We start from the raw sequence: 24,249 nt of genomic DNA, 5'->3' as shown, positions 1-24,249 counted from the left end.
ACATCTGTAGAATCATACTGCAAAGCCAAAAATGAGAACAATTGCCCACATCAAATTTTATTAGGATTTTAAAGTTTATTTTTTACTATGGATTAAATAATTTTTACTGAATCGTGATGTTTCTTCCCTTTGTAGGTAAAATACTCAGCTTTTAGAGTGTCTTGCTTCGTAAATATTGTATGCTAGTATACAGTAAAGTTAGGTCTTTTGATTTTATCTATCAATACTAATTAAAAATTAATTCTTTACAATATATCAATGAATTAACATAAAAATGTTTCAATTCTATTATACATTAAAACACATAAAAATTGGCTGTAAAGGGTTAAATAAATTAAGATGACAACAAATGTTTATGCAATACAACAAATTTATTTTTGTCACATATACAAATATGATATAAAATAAGATTATTCAAACATATTTTTAAAAATATTTTTAAAAAGTATATATCTTTTATGAGTAGGGTTTTCATTCTTTTCATTTTTATTAAATAAAATTATTTAACTACGTTTGAAATAAGTCACTTTGTGAAAACACTCTTTCGGAAATTCTAATTTCTAATTGGTTTAAATTCAGCATTATGTTTTTTATTGTATTATGTCAGATTTTTTAATGAAATTAATTGTTTAAGAAAAAAAAATTATTTTTATTGAACAGAGTAATGTTTTTTTTATTGTATCAGTATAAAGTGAATTATATAAAATTGTTCACTAAGTTACAATATTACACGAAGTAAAAAAAGACCTTTTGATCTGGTAAAAATGACCAGAGCAACAGTAAAAATTAATTTTTAAATCCCCCAAAAAAAGTTTATTGGGGACTTAATTCAAATTTGGGCTCTGCAGTCTGATTCTATAGGTGTCCTAGTATATTTTTGACCCCCCATTCAAAAATAGTTTAAAACCAGTTTAAGTTTCGCTATTCTAGATGTTCTTTTAGTCTTGATAATTAAACACAGGAATATGTATAACCAACAAGCGAAATAGATCTAAAATAATATTTGGGGGGCAAATGGAGAGGTCGTCAACTTTACGTTGTGTTGCCCCCCAACGACAGCTGAAAAAACACGTATTAGTTCCGTGATCTTTTCCGAAATAATTCCATTGTTGGTATAAGCTGAATTAAACAAGTTTGGCAATCAATGACAATAAGTTTATTACAGCAGGGCAGGAGAAATTCAAGATATCATAATCAATTTGGATATAAGTTACAATAAATACATACATAATGATAAGGCTTGGCAGCCGCGCATCAGCCACCTGTAGGCCTCAGGGTAAATCATAAATCAGCTGTAAGTCTAAACCTGACTGTCTGTCTAAGCCTCTGACGAAAAAAATAAAAGTATCTAAATATGTTTAAATTTGAGACTGAGTCGCGGCTGCCGAGCCCTGCACAATAATACATTAAATACAATGCGTTTTTTTTCAAATAATAAAACTCCTCTTTTTATTAATTGAATAAAAAAATCATTTTTAGCAAAATGAATAAACATGTATGACACATTTATGACTTGATTTATTACATGAAATGTTTAAAAATTCCGAATGTATTACACTGCCAAGTATTGAATCAGACCGTATGTCCAATAGGCAATGCTGAATCCAAGAAATAACAATGGAATAAAGACTTTTCCTAAAAAAATAACAAATGCAATGTTTAAATCATAACGGTATGGATTTAACTAAAAGCCAAAGATTCTTTGCCGCCGCCTTCTAATAGTTTGCAGCCGCAGCCTAGTATAGCTGCTGCCGGGCCCTGTCTAGTATTTATAGGGCCAGTCCGTCCGTATGTTCCAGTTAGCTCTTATCGTTAATTTAAGCATGATGATGTTCTATCGATTTTAAACTTTGCTTGCTTAGTCCTGTAACCTGCGTTGCGGAGCCGTTTGATTTTGGTGCGGCTCCGGCTACGTGGAGCCGCCAGTGAAAATAACGGCTCCGGATTTAGCCCCGGCTCCGATCTACAATCAAGAAAAACTCAAAATATTTTTTTGCCAAGTCTATTTTTGACTTTTGAAGGTTTTAAAAGTTCAATATTTGATAAAAATGGACTTGAAAAACTTATAATGGGCATTTGTACACAACACAACAGAGTTACAAAATTATAATTAATGAAAAATCTCTTATTTTAGCTAACCCGGAGCCGTTTTTAACGAAAATTAAGGCTCCGGCAAAATATGGGGGCTCCCAGCTCCGGCTCCACAACGCTGCCTCTAACAGTTTGTTACGAGTTATACAGCGTAGCAACTGTATAATTTCGTTACAAGAAAGCTCTAATTTCCATTTAGAACATGCGGATTTTTAGACTTTTTCGACAACTTTTTTGTATTATATATTTATCATTTTTATCTGGTTTTTTGAATAACTATTTCTAGTACAACAAAGTGCAGTCCTTTTTACAAAGCATCTATATAATCAAGTCCTATTAATGCTAATTTATATTTCCTTTAATAGTATCCTGCAGGCATTTGCGCAATGCCATAATGCAACAAATTTTTATGCCTTTTTTAGATTTATTGACTTATATCCTGCTTATCAAGTTATGGCACTACAAATGTAATTGATTGTTAATTTCAAGAGCCTCGCTTTTATAAATGTTTCTTGTTTGAGAATATACCTGTAACTACTCCAACATGAATCCAGTAATCTCTATCAAGCTCAGGTAGCCTTTTAATTGTCAAACTGAGAAGAAAAAAAATTCTTTTCTTAATTTTCAAAGATTATACCTACCTATTTTATGTCTCAGTTTATTTTCTGTTAAAGAAAAACGCGGCATTAGCTTGAATGATAGCATGCCTGCTTGCTGTTGCGCTCGAGTCTGATACACTCAGCGTTATACTAAAGTGGTACCTACTGTAATCAGGGTTGTCGAATTGGGCACTTTTTTCGATATTGGGCGGCCCAATTGCCCAAAAGGGTTTTGGGCGGGTTTTGGGCGCCCAAAAGTGGTTTTGGGCACCCTTTTTGGGCAAATGTCGTGAAAAGCATATAAAAGGATATAAAATAGCCTAAAACCATACCTAGACTTATTATTAGAAATAAAATAGCCTAAAACCATCTCAGTACCTATAAAAGCTCCACTGGAAAGGAGAACCATATCGGTTCAGCAGTTAGCAAAATCCTTCTCTAAATACAAAAAAGCTTACTAATTTATATAGTTAACTAGCGGCTACGGCCTTAGAGGCCTCTAGGGGCACTTGAGGAGGGGAGAGTCAAATTTGATAATCCAATTATTATATTAGATTTGAAAAGAAAAAGTAAAATAAAATTTTTTTTTTTTGGGGGGGGGGCGGGGTGGGTTTCCTCCCCCCATTATTATTTTTAGTTTCAAAAATTTTAAAAAAGTTTTTGTTGGAGTGTAATTTTTTTCTAGGGGCGATTTCTTTCAGGAGGTTGGTGGTACCCTCCCCCAAAATAGTTATAAACCTTCCAAGAACCTATGAGAACCTACCCTCTTAAGGAGAACCCGATCGGTTCAGCGGTTAGTGAGATCCTTCGGTACAAACACACAGACACACAAACAAACAGACACACATCCTGTTACTTTAGTATAAGGACTAGCGGCTACGCCCCTAGAGTCCTCTAGGGGCACTTGAGGATGGGGGAGTCGAATTTTATTACCCAATTTCTTATTTTAGATTTTAAAAGAAAAATTTTTAAAAATATTTTTGGGGGGTGGAAACTTTTTTTTTTGGGGGGTGGGGTGCCCCCCTATAATTTTTAATTTTAGTTTTAAAATTAAAAAAAAGAAAATTTTTGGGGGGGTGAAATTTTTAATTTTGGGGGGGGGTTGGGGGTGTCCCACCCCCCAAGAAAATAGTTATAAACCTTCCCGGGACCTATGAGAAGCTACCCTGTTAAGGAGAACCCGATCGGTTCAGTGGTTAGCGAGATCCTTTGAGACACACAGACAAACAAACAGACAAACATCCTGTTACTTTAGTATAAGGATATCACCCAAAAAATAGGCCCGCCCCCCCCCCTCTTTTTTAACCCCCTCCCCTTTTTCTCTCCCCCTAAAAGGGGGGTGTCCAAAACTGCCCAAAATGACCTTATATTGGGCGGCCCAAAACCGCCTGCCCAAAACTGCCCGCCCAAAAGCGCCCGCCCAAAATGACAACCCTGCTACTGTTGCTATATCTGGCACGTAACACTTATAGCGAGAGCAGGGGTAATACCTTGGCCCATTAATAGGTACAACTCATTACCATGCAAAGGTAGGACTTCCAAACAAAGATCGTGCAGTCAAAGGGTTGGTTGTCTGGTGGATGTTACTTAACCTCATATTCTATAATATGCAGGTGATGCTCTAGCTTCCCTAGTAGATAAGATGAAATAATTTCTGTTAACAAAAATCTTACCCAGCAAACTTTACATTTCCCTTGACTTCAGAAACCTTATAAATATATTTTTAGTTTTAATCCTAGTAAAAAAAGTAAGAGGATGTCTATTGTATGTGTGCGTGTGTGTAGCGGAAAATCTTGCTCACAGATGAACCGTTATGGTTCTCCTTTACTTTAAGCATCTCATTGAAGTTCAAGGAAAGGTGTTTAAGGTGTTGTTTTGGGGGAGTGTACAACCAACCTCCCAAGAGAAAAAATGTTTTAGTTGATTTGTCAAAGTGAAAATGTCACAAATAAATGATATAGTTATTTATTGCATTGTATTATAGACAGCTTTCCGCGGTTAGTAAAATAAACCCAAAGAGTTCGAAGGTTCGGGCTAACAAAACTGGTATTAATCATATGATTTTCATTTTACAATTCGTGGAAAATGGTTTAATACGATGATGTACATATTTTTTCAGTATAGATGAGAAACGGTTGTGATCCAGCGTAGAAGCCATACTTGAAAATAATATATCACTTCCCTTTTAATAAAATTACAACTATACCTTTATTATATTTCTTTTAATTTGCTCCTCTTTTTCAAGCCGCATTCCATCAATAAATGTATGCAATAGCACCTTTAAAAAAATCATAAATTTTTTGTGATAAAATTATGACATTCAAATTTTTCATAACTAACGACTGAATTTATTTTATAAAGTTTCGTGATTTAGGTGAAGGTGGGGGGCAACACATCGTAGCAATGACGACCTTTTATCTGCCCCCAAAATATCTTTTAAAGATTTAATTCGCATTGTTGGCCTTAGCGAAACATAATCAGCTTTTGAACAAGGATGCCAACGAACATAGGAAGCGTAGATAAATTAGTATAGACAGCCAAAGCGAGTTACAGAGTGGCTACGCTATCAACAAGATTATCTTACAATGTGCTTTAAGTAAGATTAATGGGGTATAGTCCCTTTCGTGGCAACGCCCCTCAAGAAGCGTTTCTTTGTATTTTCACAGTAGCTTCTCCTATTTCTAGCCCCTGCTGGGGGCTCTAACCCTGCGGGGCAATCACCTAACCCAATATAACCTAACCTAAAACAACCTATCAAATGTCATTTTAAAAATACGTCGAATCGTCTATTAAGGGGCGTTGCCACGAAAGGGACTATAGCCGATTAATGATATTACTTTAATACTTTTTCTTTGAAATACAGTTTAAAAGTTGATGATTATTAAGAGATATAAGTTTTCCGGAATTGTAATGTAGGGAGTAGATTTGAAATCTGCATCAAATTTTAAGGATTTTTTATAAAATTCGTTTTTTGTATAATTCTTTATCTAAAAGCGGAAATACAAATTAAGTTAATTAATTTTGGCATCTGTGATTGGTGGATTTAAAAAATCTGCGCTCTGATTGGATGTCGTACATCATTCAACCAATTAGAGCGCAGGTAGTTTAAAATCCACCTATCCTATTGGTCAAAATTAATTAACTTTAAATGTATTTTCGCTTTTAGATAAAGAATTTTACAAAAAACGAATTTTATAAAAAATCCTTAAAATTTGATGCAGATTTCAAATCTACTCCCTACATTAAAATTCCGTAAAACTTATATCTCTTAATGATTATACCTCGAAAAAAGGAATGCTGATAGAGAAAATAAGCCAGGCATCAATCATTTTCACATAAGCTGTTGGGGGTAAAGATCCTAAAATAGAAATTAATTCGGTTCTAGGATAAACGCAGGAGTGACAAACGTCAGAGTCGACACTTAAACTAGCCTATTTTAAACCATCTTATATATATTTTTTTAATGCTTAACTCCTGCGGAGGGGACTTATTTGTAAATTCATATCTTAACTTAACCTAACCTGTATAGAAATTTATCTTACTTGAATTATAGTAAGAAATCACTGCTATATAGAATAAGATTATTGAGTTAAAAGTTTTTTTTTATTTCAATATATTGGACGATGAAAGGGGGGGGGGCAATAGTTCCCCCCCCCCCCCTTTTTGAACATCCCAAATTAAAATAAACAAAAATGCCTTTTTTGTTGAATAAGATTACTTGTGGAAAAATCTGGACACTGTTAGATTTTACAACACAATCAAGATCTTTAAAGAAGTAGGTTCAATTTTTAAGCTACTGAATGAAAATGAGAGAAGGGGCAGATTGTATGTTAATTTATTTTTCAGTCATTGATATGATAATCTGGCGTAAGATCCAAGTAATACAAAATCCATTATCTCACCTGAAACACTGATAAACAAAGTGGTAAGGACAAGCAAAGATGTTAGATTCACAGTGACCACAGCCTCAAAGAAGAAAGGTTTGAAGAAGTTGGTGGCGTACACAATGAAAAGAATGAGAGTGGAAGGCAGGTAGGTGGTCATCACTTCGTTGATCAGCCGCCGTTTCAGGATTATTTTCATCTCCACTCCTTCTTCAACTATACCTACAAAACATACGTTTGTGTACATATTCAGTAAAATTCTTACAAGATCCTTTTCATAAAACTTGTTTTATAGATTTATATGTATTTAATATACCTAATTAATTTTCTTATAGGTTACATTTCCTATATTTATTATGAACTGGGGGAAAAAAATCAGAAATCTGTCAGACATCTACCATTGAACCTTTCCAGTACAGTTTAGCTCCTCTGGTGTAGCTCCTAGGATAATAAATGCAGACTGGACGGTGACCACATATCTGGTCTCCCATCCCTTTATCTAATATAACCTAACAGGCTAACATATATTGTTAGGAAGTGTTAATATTATGAAATGTAACTTGTATTACTTGTATTAGTATAATCCAGATCCCAATATGGAATGATATACTGAGTTAGAACAGTTTCCCCCTCCATGAAAACTTGGTCCGGATACAGGTATATATCGGATTTCTCAAGACCTCGGGCTGCTATTTGCACTGTACACACCTTGATAAATTCAAGTTCTCTTAGATTAGATTTATTACTCATGGATGAATTATAAATTGGCAATTCCCTAATACATTTTAAAAATTATTTTAAAGATAAAGGACAAGGGGGTCAATGCTTGATGGGAACTTAAAGGTAAAGCACCTAATTAATGATTGTCTACAGAATTACAACGCCAGTTTGTAAAGAAATGCTTATAAATTGACTCACAAAGAAAAACCTTGAAAATAAAAATTGCATATGGCCTTGCTTATTGAATTTAAAATATTGCTACACATTTTGATAGATACCTGAAAATCAAATGGATAAAGCTGAAGTTCATATTCACATTGGAACACTTTGGAATAAACCTCTTGAAAAGTTATCTTGTTTTCATCTCCTGATTATAAAAAAATCTTTTGATTTTGTTGTCTTATCCGATGTTCTAAACTAAAAATGGAATTTCATTGAATCATGATGTGCTCTTTTAAAATGCCTGTCATATTAAGAAATACATAAAAATCAAGGACGTCCAAAATTTTTTCTCTTCCTTTTTTTTTGGTGGGGAGGTTAAAAGAGGGTTTTCAAAGGTTGGGAGGGGATAATCTAATGTATTTCCAAAAATATTCAAAAATATGTTTAGGGGGGGGGGAATAAAAACACATTTACAAAGGTTTATAGGGGGTAATCTTATTTATTTTTAAAAAAATTGGGAGGGGGGGGGTCGTGGGAAGGGGAAACACACCTTTACCCCCCACCGCCACTTAGACGTCCTTGATTAAAATTATAGAATATTGTAAAAAGTTTTTAAGAACCTTGAAAAACATTAATTTCTTCAACAAAACTGGTTGGGCTCCTGGTAAAATTTCCTTGTCGCGTGATGGTCACCTCTGTACTTGGACTACCACTAAAACAGGATAATTTGGGGATCTGGGGCAGTTCAAGGTAAGATTATCTACAAAAATCTAAAACCTGTTAGCTGAAAACGGCTGAACGTAAAAAAGATATGCTGCACAATCACATCGTTATAAGAAGGCCTATAAGTAATCTGGAATAGCCAAGATCCAATGATTCACGTAAACGCCTGACTTAAGAAAACACGAAAAAAAAGCCTTTTTTTGCGCCATATTTGCGCTGTGAGTCAATTGTGCATTATTTAGAAAATGCTATTTCAGAATAATTACAGACCTTCTTTTGTCGGTTAAAATTTTATGTGAACATAAGATTTACGTCACATTTGGCCGCTTACAGCCTTTAAAGTTTATAGAATTTTGGAGATAGTCGATCCAAGAAACATTTTACCGCGAACTACGCATGAAACCAATTCGTAAATCACTAGGTGATCACTAGATAGGCTAGGCCATTTTGAATAAAATAACTGAGATAATTTAATGAGGGTATTTTATTATTCTGTTCTTAAAGTGTTGAGACTGATCTAAATTGTGAGTTATAGAAAAATAGAATCTAATGCTGCTTTGTTAGGCGTGTGTATTATCTCATACGGCCCATAACACTCTAATGTAAGATCCAACAACTAAGGATAACTAAAGGGAGCTAAATCCATCTTTTTCCGTCCAAACATCCGTGGTATGAGTTTAAGTAACACCCATCAGACAACCAAATCTTTGATTGCTACAGATGTGCTACATTTAAAGGGTATCAAGCATTTTTTAATGTTGAGACAACCATTTACTTACACTGTAGCTTCATTATCCTTAGTATTTTCAAACACCACAAATGGAATCCAAATTCGCTTGATCTCTGAATCTGATAGTGAATTGGCAGACCTAAATGAAGCTATTAGAAATTATTGTACAATTAGAAAGCAACGATGATTATAACTAATAGTTGCACAACAAGTAAAAGATTAAAGATATTTAAAGATATACATAAAACTATAATGTCATATATTTATGTTGTGATGTCATATATTTAAGTTTGCAGACATATTTTAGTTGTTACTCTTAATTACTCTTCAATTGCTCTCAGAAAGAATAAAGAGAAAATATATTTAAGTCAGTTGATATTGAGAGTCCTAACACAGAACATTATCTGGTTTGGGTTCGAGTCTTTATTAAGACCAATACAGCTATTTACAGACATCCTACTACTTAGCTAGTTTGCATAGGCAGATATTCTACCCCTTCAAAGTGCATAGTTAATTAATACATTGTATTAATTAAACAGACAGTCATCCTGTTGCTTGGTGTCCTGATATACAGACAGACATCCTGCTACTTCAGAACTTTCCAGCTTAAATAATCAGTAGTTTTGAATTATTAATATATTTAACCATTTCTAAATAAAGTATCTATATATAATCTTATTTACTCAAAAACTGCATTTAATCCAATATAATAAATACTTAAAAATCTGTTTGCATTTTGAATTGAATATTAAGTCTACTCTATCATTAACTTATGTAAGTCTGTCTATTTCACATTTGGCGCAGTCGTATTGTGCTACGTGTTATTTAGACCTGCTACTGAGTTAAGGGTGGGGGAAGTGGTGTTTAATTTGAATTCAATCACTTTTTGAGATTTTTTTATCTCGGATTTTTCACAGTTTTGTTTTATTTTTTTTATATTTCTAACTTGATTTATATTTTAGGTTTCTGTGGAATTTCATTCTTTAACTCTTCTGATCTAAATTTCACGGCGAATCTAGTTCTAGTGCTCGGATATGGCTGATGGAGAAAAAGGAGAGCGGGGTAAAAATGAAGGCAAGCATGGACGGCCACCTAAGCGTCCTCGGGAGACTGACAGTCAGGATGATGATGAAACTCCTGAAAATTGGGAGGAGGATGATGCTGTGGCTGAGGATGTTGGTGCAGGTGCCAATGCGAATGTGGAGTCGGCGTTGGGCGAGGTGGAGAATGACGTTGTGCCTGAAAGCATAAAAAAATATGTTAGGGCAATGTTAAAGGAGCATACGACTGTCAAAGGTCAGGTGGATAAGCTAACGGCGGCGAATAAACGGCTGGAGAATAAGGTGAAAGAGTTCAAGAATTCTGATGAGCATAAGAAGTTAGGCTATGATGTTGATTTGGCTACTATTAAGAAAAAGGTGGCGCAATTGCCAGCGGATGGGGATATTAGCGGTTTTTTGTATGAGACAAGTATGGGGGCTAGTGTATCTGCAGTCAAATTGACGGGAGATGATTCGTTTAATACATCTTTCATTAATCGTTTGAGTGTGGAGGCTAAATTGGATTCTACAAATTTTGAGGCTAAAAGGGTGAAAAGTGCTCCTGGACATCTGAAGTTTTCGCAGATTGAGTTTTTGGGTCCGGTTGGGAATGGAAATTGGATGAATGTTCGTGAGAGTTGTCTGACCGAATATGAGAATCAATTGTTGGATATATTTCCTTTAATTGAGGAAAGGGCTGAAGTGCTTAAGGCCTATAAAAAGGTGGCTGGCGGTAGTGTAAGCCAACAGACTGTAGAGGAGCAGTTTAAGGAGTTTTGTCTTGTAAGAGGAGTCAAGTGGGATAGTGATTTTGTGCGGGATGCTCCATTTTGGGATGGAAACATTGATTTTGAGGATTATTTCTTATCCTTATGGAGGGTTGCTCGGTTCGCAAAGTTGGAGGATCCTATGCTTTTCAAGGACGTCCTGTACAATAGGATTTTTGAGTGCAAAGGGAAGAAAATGGGGAGGCTTATTACGCCGGAGGCTAATGCTTCCCTAAGTGCTTTAGGTTATTACCTGTTGATAAGAAGGTTGGTGATACCCTTTGCAGATACAGAGTCAGCTACTGAATTCTTCTACGCCCTGAAACAAAAGAGTGGTCAGAATGTGGATGTGTTTTTCAATGCTAAGTTACGGCTGTTTAGGCTTATGCATCCTGGTCAAATTTCTAGACAATCTTGGCGTGATTTCTACAATAATGTGGCTAAGAATTTGCTGTTTTCTGATTTAGCTAGAGATATGGCTAATTTCATTGAATCTATGCATTACCTGGAAGATTACAGTGCTTTCTTGACTTATTTGATTCGCAGAGGTCAGCATTACATAAGCTGGGCCCGCTCTGGACACGTTTCACCTGAAAATGTAACGTCCTGTTATTCTCAGGCTATGGAAGGGTTGAAGCTAGAGGATTCCAGGGAGGTAAAAGCTAGGCCTGTAATCAGTGAAGTGCATGTATCTGATTTGGAGGGCAGGACTGAGATTGGCGATAATAATGCGTGGATTGAAGGGGATGATGATATTCCTTGGGATCAGGTTGAGAACGTGATTGGGGCTCTGAATTCGAAGGCTAAAACTATGATTTGTTGGTATTGTGGGAAAAAAGGTCATGTAGTGGCTAGTTGCTGGCAGAAGAGAGACGGTAAGCCGCCAGCTCCTGATTCTCGCATAGGAAAGACCAAAGCTAGGTTTTTCTCAGCGGGTAGCGAAAAGAAAGAAGGTCCTGGAGTGCCTAATAATAGGGTAATACCTGAGCAGTTTCTGAAGAAGACAGTTAATCAGGTGGGGCCTGTTGTGGATTCTGAAAAGAGCAGAGATGAGAAACAGTATGAGGCTATGATTGCTGACATAGCTAGGAACAATTTTCAGCAATATCCTATGTAATGGATATGATTGATTCGATATATAAATTTCATTTTGAGATGAAATTTATAGATCGTTCTCTTATTCGTATTCATTATATAGGTTGTAGTACTGTAGTTGATTTTTTTCTGGGTTTGCTATGTGTAATTAGTTAATTTTGCTGTTTTGTATTCAGATAATTGCTCTCAACTTTATAAAGTATTACTGTCTTGCTTATTCTTCAGTCAAGGTGTGATCGTGTTAATGAAAACAATATATATATATATTTATATATATATATTTATTATATATTATATTTTGATAGGTACCTATGCAAAGTTGAAGTAAATGTTAAAACTTTGAGAGGTACTTACTTGTATGAGAAAAGACTTGGTGTATAGCTGTGTGATGCTGGTAGTCTGGAAGATGTACAGGATTTCATAAATCGAACAGTATGTTGGCGGCTGGTGACGGATGGAGGACTGACTGCTGTGTAGTGGAATGATGTATATCTAAAATTTAAAATTAATTAACGTGGATATATTAATTATTTGTAATCCTGCATTGAGATTTTAATTCGAAGATATATGGATAGAAATGACTAGTGTTTTCAAGAGATTGTGAAGTTTTTGAAGATAACGAAAATGCCTATTTGTGCAGATTTAGATTTCTTTGTGCCAGGGGCTGATATTACGGTGAAGGAGTTAGGAATTATTGATACAGGAAATAATTTTAATTCTTTAATATCTAGAGAAATTCTTGATAAACATGGAATTGAGTTTTGTCCTGCTAAATTGTCAGCGTATTCAGTAGATTTAAAGAAAGTTAATATTATTGGATATGTCGAGTTGAAATTTAGATTTGCTGGAACTCAAGCTGTGTTTACGGAGATATTCTATGTACCTGAGGTGACGAGTAGGTTGGTGAATCTTGGATCTGATTTCCTGAAAAAGAATAAAATTAATATTTGTTTGGATGAGGATAAGTTTGAATTTTGTGGGGAATCTGTTCCTATTAATTCCTGTTTACAGAAACAGGTGGTGGTGGAGATACAGAAAATTCCTATTTTGTCCGGACGAATGAATTCTGAAATTCCATCTAAACCTACCTTGCCAGGGATAAAGGAGGGGGGTGGGTTTGGAGAGTTATATTCAACGAAGTATAATGTGAAGTTGCAGGACAAAACTATTTTTTATCCTGGAGGATCTACAGCTGTTGTGCATGTGGCTGGATTAAAGACTGATGGGTTTTGGTATGTGTCCCCTAATTCTTCTAAGATGACAAGTGGCAATGGGATTATGATTATTGAGGGAGTGTATCAGCCACGGAAAGATGGGTCCTGCGTGGTTAATGTAGTTAATGCGTCAATAAAACCTATTACCTTGCTGAGAAATGTGAAGATGGGGCATTGTTTCGTCATGGATAATCAAGATGTCACCTGTAATAAAACAATTAATGAGTTGGATAAGCCAGAAAAGTTGTCGGGGCAAAAAATGCATGAACGGGTACAGTTTATTATTCAAAAATTGAAGTTAGATGAAAACCAGATGATTAAAGAAAATCCAGAATTGAAACCTAGGATTATTAAAATTTGTTTGGAAAATTTTGATATCTTTTCAATGAATGATTCAGATATTGGTGATTGTCGATTAATGACATATAATATAGAATTGTTACCTGGAGCTAAACCTGTGAAGGCCAGAAATATTCCGTTGAATCCAGAGTACGATGCTAAGTTGAAAGAACAGTTAACCAAATGGTTGGACGCCGGCATTATTGAAGAGGGTTTCTCGGATTGGTCTAGTCCTATTTTTGCTGTGAAAAAGAAGGCTGCACCTGGAGCAGAGGCGAAGTTGAGGTTTGTCATCGATTTCCGCAATTTGAACAACGTGACTAAGCGGGTGGCGTGGCCGCTGCCACTGATTTCTGATAATCTGACGAAGCTGGGTTCTGGCAAGGTGTTCAGTACTCTTGATTTGACAGCTGCCTACCATTCGATGACTGTGGATGAAGACTCTAAACCGTTGACAGCTTTTAGTGCAGCAAACAGGATGTATTTGTTTAACAGGTTGCCATTTGGGTTGTGTAATGCACCCAGCCTGTTCTGTGCTCTGATGGATAAGGTGCTGTCTATCCTGCCAGGAATGTATGGATTCTGTATCAGTTACTTAGACGATCTGATCGTGTTTTCATCAAGTCCAGAGGAACATGTAGAGCATCTGCAGGCACTGTTTCAAGTTCTTAGGCAGGTCAACCTGAAATTGAATTTAGATAAGTGTGATTTATTGACTAGAGAATGCCATTATTTTGGGCATATTATTAGTGCCGATGGATTGAAAATGAATCCTGCATATTTGGAACAGATTAAGGATTGGGGCAAGCCTAGAACAGGGAAGGAGTTACAGAAGTTTTTGGGATTTACCAATTATTACAGAGGATATTTTGCTTATTATGCCAAGAGGTCGTGCATGTTGGATAGTCACAGGAATGACACTATAATAAAGTGGACAGAAGAATTGAATAGAGTATGGACTGAATTTATGGAAATGTTCAAGACTGAGATGTGTAAAGGCTATCCTCAATGGGATAATCCTAATCTTTTTATCGTGGACGTAGATTATAGTTCTCAGTATTTTGCAGGGATTATTTCGCAAGAACAGGATGGTGTAGAGAGAGTGTTCGGTGTCTGTAGTAAAAAGTGTAATGCTGCGGAACAAAATTACCCTTCTTATAAAGGAGAATTAGGTGCATTAGTATATGCATTAAAGAATTTTTTACACTTTTGTAGGTTTCGTGAATTTTTGGTTCGGACAGACAGTATTTCACTAGTGCATTATAAACGTTGGGCTAAAGGATCAATAAACGGTGTCACCTATCGATGGATAACTTTCTTGCAAAGTTTTGACTTTACAGTTATCCATCGACAGGGGACTAAGCATGTGAACGTAGATTATTTGTCGAGAACTGAGTTAGATTGTAAGGAACATCGACTGAAGGATTGTCAGGAGTGTAGAGAGACAGATAATAAGATTTTGGATCCTTACCTGGATGATTCACCATTTCTGGATCAAATCTATTCCATTATGCAGGTACATTCTGCAGAGGATGAGGTGGATGTTGAGTTTGTCTGGCAACGTAGTCTTCAGCAGGACGAGATTCTAAATGAAATAAGGTTATGGATATTGGAAAGGAGACAGTTGTCTTCTTATGAGAGGGCGGAGTTATTGGGCAGAAAAGAACTATTGTACAATCTTATTGGCCATATGTATGTGCTAGAGGGGGTTGTAATTTTCAGACAGCCTTTGGCCGAAGGGGGTTTTGTCGAGAGGCCTGTAGTGCCTCTTTCCTTATACAATGATATATTTGATTCAGCTCATGGTGGATATGGTTCTGGACATAGAGGTGTGCAGGAGACAATACGTAAAATAAATGAGAGATTTTTTATGCCTGGCGTGAACAAGTTTGTGGAATCGAGAATGCGAAGTTGTATTACATGTTTGAAAAAGGCTGGAAGTAATCCTAAACATGTTTCACCTATAACTCATTCTGTTCAAAGTAGTGAAGTTTTTGCTAATATGTCAGTGGACCTAGTTGGTCCTTGGACTCCATGTTATCATCAGGGACAGACTGTTAAATTTGTCTTAATCATGGTTTGCTTATTTTCTAGATATGTTTTTACATGTCCGTTGGTTGATGCTAAAACTGAAACAACTGTAAAGGCTATATTGGAAAATTTTGTACCTACCTATGGTTTATTTAGGGCTTTGAGATCGGATAGAGGTACAAATTTTACAAGCAGTGTGTTTAAAGGGGTGATGAAAGGATTGGGGGTGGATACTGTCCTAGTTCCCCCCAGGAATCCAAATTCGAATCCTGTAGAGAGGCAAAATCAGAGTTTGTATGCTGCTTTGAAAGTAGATGAAAATCATGGAACTAAGGACTGGGCTAAAAAATTACCTTTGGCTACGTTAGTGATTAACTGCTCCAAGAGTTCTAGAACTGGCTATTCTCCATTTTTTCTGGTTTTCGGTCATCAGCCACGTATTCCCCTCGATTTTCTATCACCAGTTCCGTCTGTTGAATCTTCATCCTCGCGGTCGTATTTGGAATTTCTGAAAAATATGGAGGATGTAATTAAGAGAATTTCTACAAAATCCAAGTTATATTTAGAGGTTCAAAATAAACACAGAGTACAGAAGGAAGCATTGAGGGTGACAGATGTTTGTTATGCTTTCTTTAATATTGTGAAGACTGACGTGTCCAAGAAATTACAGTCTTTTTATGGGGGGCCTTTTATTGTAGTTAAGAAATTTTCGGATGCATTGTATGAATTGGCACCTTTTGGGAATAATCCTATCAAGAAAAATCAGGTTGTGGCTAGAGATAAAATTCGAAAAATTCATGCTCGAACGGAAGTTTTAGGAGAGGAGGTTAATTTTAACGTTTTTCCTTTACCTGAAATTTGCCCTTCTGATGAGATATTTTTGGAGGTGGATAATATGCCTGTAGAGAGGGAAACTGTAGAGGAGAGAGAGAGTGAAGATGTTGTGTATTTGTCATCTGAAAATGATGGTTTTGAATTGGCAGAGGAAAGACAGAGTGACGAGATCCAGGAGAAAGAGAGTGAGGTTGCGGTTGATAATGAGTTTCAGGGGATGGAAATGAGTGGAATATTAATAGAGAAAATATACCTGTAGGTGAAGGAGTAGAGGTGGGAGTGACAGATGAATCTGTGGTGCCTGCTCCTGTAGTTGAGGGTAATTTTGACGAGGTTGAGCTTCCATCGGAACAGTCGTTTTTGACTATGGCGCCGCCGCAATCTTCACCTGAAAGATTAGTAACAATTAAGAAAAGTGGATCACGGGTGGCGAAATATTTATGGGACACTGGGAGGAGGTTAAGATCTCAGGTAGGGGGTCCTGTGGTACATGTTCAGATAGGAACTCGAGGACGGAAAAAGTAGGGAAAGGAGAGCTGATAATAAAAATATATTTAATATTTAAAAAAAATATATATTATAAAAATATATTATAATAAGAGTTCATGAATTGTTATTTGATTATTTTAATAACAAATATGTGCTGACAAAGCTAGTAGGTGGAGAGTTGTTCTACAATGAAAGGCTAAATCAGTTGATATTTGCGGGTGGACTAGTGAACAGTTATCAGCTAATAATGTCTGGTCATAATAATAAATTCAAATCAGGTAAATATTTTTTAATTTGGGGATTGTGTTTAATATCCTGTGGGGCTGATGTGATACCTGTGCTAGTAAAGGAGTGTGTTGGTGACGGTCCTGAATTGAGGGCTTCAGAATGTACAGTGTTTGGACAGCATGAGTTTAATGGAACAATCAGTGGTCACCTGTTAAAAAAAGTAGGAGTGAGATTTTTGCCCGCGGTACAATGTCACGTCGACAGAACGGTTCACACCTGGTATTGTGGCAAATATAGCCATATACATTTAGGGGCACCAGCTGTGGTTAGTAGTGATGAGTTAATTTCTAGTGAAGATTGTAAAAGGATGGAGGAACAGAGGGTGTTAGATATAGATGGACGACGGTTGCCTGTAGCGTTTTATGACCGGTCAATGACTTATTTCATAAATGGTACCATTCTGTATGAGGATATGATGACGTATGGAATTGACCCTCAGTGCAGAGGGGATGGTATTTATTTAAATAATACCTTTGTGCCTAATACTTTTCAAGAAGTTCAAATTACAAGTTATTTGAAAAATATACAAATTTCAATGTTACCTGATAACAGTTGTTTTCTTGAGGATCAGTTCATTGGTGCACATTGTCTGGAGTCTGATCTGCGGCTTGGGCTTGATCGGGTGATAGTTCACAATAAATCACATGAAGATAGACGTCATTTTAGTTATTTTCGGACTGTTGAAATTGTAAATTTAACTTTGTTTACATTTTCTAATATGGCGGATGATGCTAGTAATCAGGGTGGCCAAAGTTGGTTGGCGATTTCTCCACAGTTTTCGTTGGGATTGAAACTGGGGAAAAAAGTGGAGTTTTCTGACTTTCTGACTGATTTGCATTATTTTCATACCAACGTTCCGGATGTATTTTTGTGGATTACAACAGCTAAAAAGAATTTTTTTCCTTGGATGCGTAGAAAGGAGGAGGATGGTGCTTTATTATTCTATGGTGACTTCTTCATACCATCAGGTGGAAAGGATTTTGCAGGCAGAACAGGGGTGTTGGGAGAATAATTTGTTTCATTCCAACATCAAACAAGTCGGAAATTTGTTGGTACAACATCTAGGGGAGATGGAACTTGTGTCTGTGTGTAAAAAAAGATGGTTGAATGTGACTTTAGGAGCGAATTTGCCGTGTTATCTTGGTCATTTTTCTTTGTTCATGGACAATAGAATTGTTGCTGTAGAACCGTTCACAAGATTAGTTAAAAATGTTTCCTTGTTGATGGCTGTCGAGTGCAGGAAAAATCCAGTATTTGTGAGAGTTAAACCTGGATTATACCTGGGCAACAAGGGGGCAGGAATGCAGCTGGTTCAGACTAAACGGCTGGAGGATAGTTGGCTGAAGGTACCGTTGAATTTTGAGCATCTGTTGGATAAGGGAGAGATAGGACAGGTGTTGGAGTCTGTGGAAGAGGCTAAATTTTCGGAATTGGCTGCTAATTCACATGCTTTTGTTGTAGAGGTTACAGAAGATTGGTTTGTACATCTGTATAATACCTCGATTGATTGGTTGACTAATAGTTGGCAGCATTTTGTTATGGCTGTGATTGGTGCTGCGGGGGTGGTTGTTGGATTGCTGTGTGTTGGTTGTTTGGGCAAACTGTGTAACTGCGTTAAATTTTCGCGTTATCCTTCGGGGAGGCAGTAATTAAAATTTGGCATCCCTGATAAATATAATTTGTGTAAAGTATTTCGTTTTGAATGTCGTCTTATATATGAAAAATGTTAAAATATTAAAATGTTAATATTTAATTATTGATTATTATCAGGAAATGGAGATGGAAACGAGAGGCGGTATCAGCGGGCGTCTGGACGGCGGGAGGAGCGTGAACCGTCTGTTGAGATGCTGGATGCTGGTAGAGCTAATCGGCGGCATGTTGTGTATAGAAGAGATGATAGGAGGCAGTATGAGGTAGAGTCGCCCAGGTATGAGCCTGGGTATGATGACGAGGACGATGTTGGCAACGTGGGCCTTGAGGTTGAGCTTGATTCCAGGGATCGTCTGCCTAGTGAACAGAGTGGTTCGGAGCTAGACAGTTGGGCTGAGCCTCCAACGGACAAGCCTGAACAAAAGGTGGCAGATACTAGTTCTGGTGAGGGACGGCGCAGGTTTGGTAAGTTTGTGCCAAAACAGGCTGCTGGGTCGGTCAGGACTAAAGGAGCCAGCAAGGCTTATGATGATGCTGGGGAAGGTACTTCCAGAAGGGGCGTGGTCAAGCGTCCTGCTGGGGCAGATTCTCTTGGGCCTAAACAAAAGAGGGAGTTACCAGATTTGCGTGCTGAAGTCGAGAGGAATAAGGCTGAGCGCAAGAATGACAGACGTGGTTTGGCGCCGCTCAGTGATGAAGATATAGGTAGAATCAGTAATTCTGTTGCTGTGACTTTAAAGCCTATGGTTGAGGAAAAAATTCGTGAGGCTGTAAAAGAATCAGTCAAAAGTTTGAACACTGCACAGAAACTTTGGCAGACTGACGGTCATAAACGGATTAAAGACATGTTGGCCACGCATAAGAAGGATCTAATGGAATGTATTAGGAAGGTAGATACGGAGGTACAGCAAATGGTGGCTACTACTGCACAGCAAAAGGCTTCTTATCTGGTACAGCGTGTACAGACAGCTATGACTGATAATTGGGAAAGTAGTTCAACCAAGTTGGGACAACAGGTGGGGCAACAGGTAGAAAGTGTTTTGGCAGGGCAGGGAACTAAGGTTCAAGAGGCTATTTCTGAGATGGCGCAAAAAGAGGCTGAAGTGCAAAGGCACCTGTCTAATATTTTTAGCGAGCTGTCCGAGATCCGGCGCAGAATAAACAATGACTTACCGGCGGCGGCATATTGGCAGCTGCAACAGGCTGGGACTTCTGGCGGTGCTGAGGCTAACAATGGGGTGATGATGGTTTCGGGAGGTGTTCAGGTCGCTGGTGGTGTTGAGATGGAGGTGGCAATGCCGGCAGATGGGTCAGGGGTTGCTGCAGAGGTGGCTGTTGCGAATGATACTGCCTCGGCTGTAAATGATGCTGTGATGGTTGCTGTAGGAGGGCCAGTAGCTGCTGCAGCGAGTAATGCTGTCATGGCGGCAACAGTGGGTGTCTCGGCTGAGGTTGGTGGAGGGGCGCTGAACACTCCTCCTGCAGTGGGTGAAGGAGATGAAGGACTTGAGGCCGGGGTTAATTTCGATGTAGGTTCACCCAGTGAAGACGTTGATCCCAGTTTGTTGGATCAGCCTGATGGATGGTGAAACCATGCTTAGCTGGATGGTTTCAGAAGGGGGTAAATGTCATATATTTATGTTGTGATGTCATATATTTAAGTTTGCAGACATATTTTAGTTGTTACTCTTAATTACTCTTCAATTGCTCTCAGAAAGAATAAAGAGAAAATATATTTAAGTCAGTTGATATTGAGAGTCCTAACACAGAACATTATCTGGTTTGGGTTCGAGTCTTTATTAAGACCAATACAGCTATTTACAGACATCCTACTACTTAGCTAGTTTGCATAGGCAGATATTCTACCCCTTCAAAGTGCATAGTTAATTAATACATTGTATTAATTAAACAGACAGTCATCCTGTTGCTTGGTGTCCTGATATACAGACAGACATCCTGCTACTTCAGAACTTTCCAGCTTAAATAATCAGTAGTTTTGAATTATTAATATATTTAACCATTTCTAAATAAAGTATCTATATATAATCTTATTTACTCAAAAACTGCATTTAATCCAATATAATAAATACTTAAAAATCTGTTTGCATTTTGAATTGAATATTAAGTCTACTCTATCATTAACTTATGTAAGTCTGTCTATTTCACAATAATAAAGAAGTGATTTTGTTTAACCTATTATAATTTTGTTGACTTAAAAATATAATTTCCTAAATTGTAAAACATCTTCCCAATTCATACATGATTTGCAACTTTTATAATTAAAAAAATTTTACTTTTAGTTTCTCAATATCTAATTTTAGGCTTAATTTTGTGTTGAGTGGTTTCACTGCTCTATAGGCACAATGAGGGAAAGCACCTTTTTTACCTGGCTGCTTTTAGATTATAATATGTGAGTCTCCAGTCATACCATTCCATTATCATTGTAAACTAAAACAGGTTTAGATTATAATAAGTCAGTCTCCAGTCATATTATTCCATTATCATTGTAAACTAAAACAGGTTTAGATTATAATAAGTCAGTCTCCAGTCATATTTTTCCATTATCATTGTAAACTAAACAGGTTTAGGTTATAATATGTGAGTCTCCAGTCATATTATTCCCAGGGATAAGGGATAGGAAACCTGGCCATAAATTAGGTCCCGGCCTGGCTTCGAAAGGGATAATGCAACATTTAACATTTCCTAATTAAATGACGTCATTGGCGGATGGCTCCTATTGGCTTCCACTCTAAACCAATAGTGTTTGGTAATTTGGACTTGTTTTGTACCAACCAATAGCCAATTGGCGGATGACAATATAATTAAAACGGGGCAAAGTGCGCATCACATAAAATTTCAAAACACAAACAAATTTCTGCTTCTCAAATAATAATATTAAAACATAAACAAGTGATGTTTGATCACAACATCTTATTTTCAAATCTGCTTAGAGTTACACAATCAGAAAAGGAACCTATAGAAAGAAAACAAAAATGGAGGAATTTTTTTTTTGATTGTAAGGAACTAAGAATTTTAATTAGTTAGTTTATAAAGAAACTGTTGTATTTGGTCCATTCAAATTTTAAAAATTTTATGCAGAAATGATAACCCCCCTTAAATGAATACAAACAAAAAACTAGTTTTATACAGTTAGGGAGTTGAATCCATTTTTATAGAAGCAGAAATATAATCTATGATTATGGTTTGGACCATCTAAAACTGTAATCTACCTTTCCACTTTCCCCTCTCTTGGTGAAGATATCTTCAACGCCGATACGATTTTTGAAATATAAGATTCTACTTTCCCCTCTCTTGGTGAAGATATCTTCAACGCCGATACGATTTTTGAAATATAAGATTCTACTTTCCCTTCTCTTGGTGAAGATATCTTCAACGCCGATACGATTTTTGAAATGTAAGATTCCACTTTCCCCTCTCTTGGTGAAGATATCTTCAACGCCAATACGATTTTTGAAATTTAAGATTCCACTTTCCCCTCTCTTGGTGAAGATATCTTCAACAAGAGAGACAAAAGTAGAATCTTATATTTCAAAAATCGTATCGGCGTTGAAGATATCTTCACCAAGAGAGGGGAAAGTGGAAAGGTAGATTACAGTTTTAGAGGGTCCAAACCATAATCATAGATTATATTTCTGCTTCTATAAAAATGGATTCAACTCCCTAACTGTTATATCTAAATAATAAAAGTGTACTAATTTTTTTATATTATTTTTATTAATTTTGCTATAATTTAATGCACAGTTATTTGAGTATTTCTGTTTATTTTAAACGTAAAATTAAGTTTTTTAAGAAAAAATTTAATTATGTCTAATATGACATAGAACAGTTAATTGGTAGAATGTTACAGAGGTACTTATTCACTTATACTTGATTTATTTATTTTCGACTTTGAATTTTAGTAAGCAATGATAACATAATATTTTTAAATTCAATTTTACTCATAAATAAAATGCAAACAGAACACCCTAAAATCTGTTTCAGGCCAATCCAACATTAAGCAGTCTGAAAAATTCAAATTAGTAAAATAAACAATTTGAATTTTTTGAGGAGAGATAAACATAATTGAAATAAAAGGCATTGGCCATATTGGTCCTATAAAAAGTTCTATGTTTACTTTAGACTAGCTACCTGAATTTTATTCTATACTTCATCTACACACACACACACAGCTATTTCATTACCTTTTATAATGAACTACTGCGCCATCCCATAACTGGTTTTTTAGGCCTATGCTTGAAATAGGCCTGAAATAATATTTTCCTACGTTTCCCATCCCTTATCCCTGTATTATTCCATTATCATTGTAAACAAAACAGGTTTAGATTATAATAAGTGAGTCTCCAGTCATATTATTCCATTATCATTGTAAACAAAACAGGTTTAGATTATAATAAGTCAGTCTCCAGTCATATTATTCCATTATCATTGTAAACTAAACAGGTTTAGATTATGATATGCAAGTCTCCAGTCATATTATTCCATTATCATTGTAAACTAAAACAGGTTTAGATTATAATATGCGAGTCTCCAGTCATATTATTCCATTATCATTGTAAACTAAACAGGTTTAGATTATAATATGCAAGTCTCCAGTCATATTATTCCATTATCATTGTAAACTAAAACAGGTTTAGATTGTAATATGCGAGTCTCCAGTCATATTATTCCATTATCATTGTAAACTAAACAGGTTTAGATTATAATAAGTCAGTCTCCAGTCATATTTTTCCATTATCATTGTAAACTAAACAGGTTTAGATTATAATAAGTGAGTCTCCAGTCATATTATTTCATTATCATTGTAAACTAAACAGGTTTAGATTATAATAAGTGAGTCTCCAGTCATACCATTCCATTATCATTGTAAACTAAACAGGTTTAGATTATAATAAGTGAGTCTCCAGTCATACCATTCCATTATCATTGTAAACTAAACAGGTTTAGATTATAATATGCAAGTCTCCAGTCATATTATTCCATTATCATTGCAAACAGAAAAACATTGTTAACAGAAAAATTGATGCTTTCCCTCAAAGCGTCTGTCCAGCACTAACCCCCCCCCCCCCCCCCCAAATATTGAAAATAAATTTTTCGGGAAGAGGTGTTTTTATTTCCTGCCTATGCCTAACCCCTGTAGGGTAACCCTTCTCTCGGGGCCCTAATCCTGCAGAGCTAACCAGTCCCCAACATAATCTAACCTAATCTGACCAAAAAAACTATCTTCCCATCCCCTTATTTTCAATTATTAAAAAAACAAGGATAGGCCACTTTGGTAAAAACATTTTAGGCTAGGACAAAAAATCTGAATAAATGTAACCTTCAGCATGAAAATATGGTCAATTTCTTCAATCCTAAGAATATCCTTGATGGCAATGGATATATTAACAACAACTGGATGCACTCGCTGAGTCTTAGCATCATACCTTCAAATTAAAAAAATATGTACAGTTTAAAAGGTCTCTCTTGAATAAATTTTCTTTTCCAATAAGAAAATATATGTAAGTAAAAAAAAATTAAAGAGTTCATGAATTATCTTGGAATAAATTTTATACAAATAGTTGCTTCGTTCTTA

The 24,249-nt window shown here is 36.1% G+C and overlaps 2 protein-coding genes across 2 annotated transcripts in view; both read right to left on the bottom strand.

Annotated features, from left to right (window-relative positions):
* Positions 1-1,141: 1,141 nt before the first annotated feature.
* Positions 1,142-24,249, bottom strand: part of LOC145327443 (uncharacterized) — a 45,974-nt gene continuing 22,866 nt past the window's right edge. Inside the window, exons 23-34 of the mRNA XM_080170993.1 lie at positions 23,995-24,100; positions 21,043-21,104; positions 8,959-9,048; positions 8,077-8,168; positions 7,573-7,661; positions 7,144-7,282; positions 6,593-6,796; positions 5,972-6,048; positions 4,897-4,968; positions 4,364-4,398; positions 2,620-2,684; positions 1,142-1,635 (exon numbers count right to left, since the gene is read on the bottom strand). Of these exons, the coding sequence (XP_080027119.1) occupies positions 1,553-1,635; positions 2,620-2,684; positions 4,364-4,398; positions 4,897-4,968; positions 5,972-6,048; positions 6,593-6,796; positions 7,144-7,282; positions 7,573-7,661; positions 8,077-8,168; positions 8,959-9,048; positions 21,043-21,104; positions 23,995-24,100 (1,114 nt within the window). The 3' untranslated portion in view covers positions 1,142-1,552. The remainder of the gene's footprint in view (positions 1,636-2,619; positions 2,685-4,363; positions 4,399-4,896; positions 4,969-5,971; positions 6,049-6,592; positions 6,797-7,143; positions 7,283-7,572; positions 7,662-8,076; positions 8,169-8,958; positions 9,049-21,042; positions 21,105-23,994; positions 24,101-24,249) is intronic.
* On the bottom strand, positions 12,674-13,943 carry LOC145328345 (uncharacterized). The gene is made up of 3 exons (XM_080171975.1): positions 13,469-13,943; positions 13,173-13,229; positions 12,674-12,735 (listed from the first exon to the last, which is right to left on the bottom strand). The coding sequence occupies exons 1-3, from the start codon at positions 13,656-13,658 to the stop codon at positions 12,674-12,676; spliced, it is 309 nt and encodes a 102-aa protein (XP_080028101.1). The 5' UTR covers positions 13,659-13,943.

This window comes from Acartia tonsa, chromosome 9 (genome assembly GCF_053477335.1).
Source record: "Acartia tonsa isolate MP-2025a chromosome 9, ASM5347733v1, whole genome shotgun sequence".
In the NCBI taxonomy this organism is placed as follows: domain Eukaryota; kingdom Metazoa; phylum Arthropoda; class Copepoda; order Calanoida; family Acartiidae; genus Acartia; species Acartia tonsa.
The sequence above is the reverse complement of the archived record's forward strand: the minus strand, read 5'-3'. Positions and strand labels throughout refer to the sequence as shown.

Coding starts and splice junctions, on each gene's coding strand:
- LOC145328345 (XM_080171975.1), bottom strand. CDS start 13,658: ATGACAAACCTCAACTTCGCCTCTGCTCCAGGTGCAGCCTTCTTTTTC. Junction 13,230..13,468: donor CTTCACAGGTTTAGCTCCAG/GTAACAATTCTA, acceptor GTTTTATTACAG/GTGACATCTTGATTATCCAT. Junction 12,736..13,172: donor TCTTCACATTTCTCAGCAAG/GTAATAGGTTTT, acceptor ATTCTTTTTCAG/GAAATCAGATCCAAGATTCA.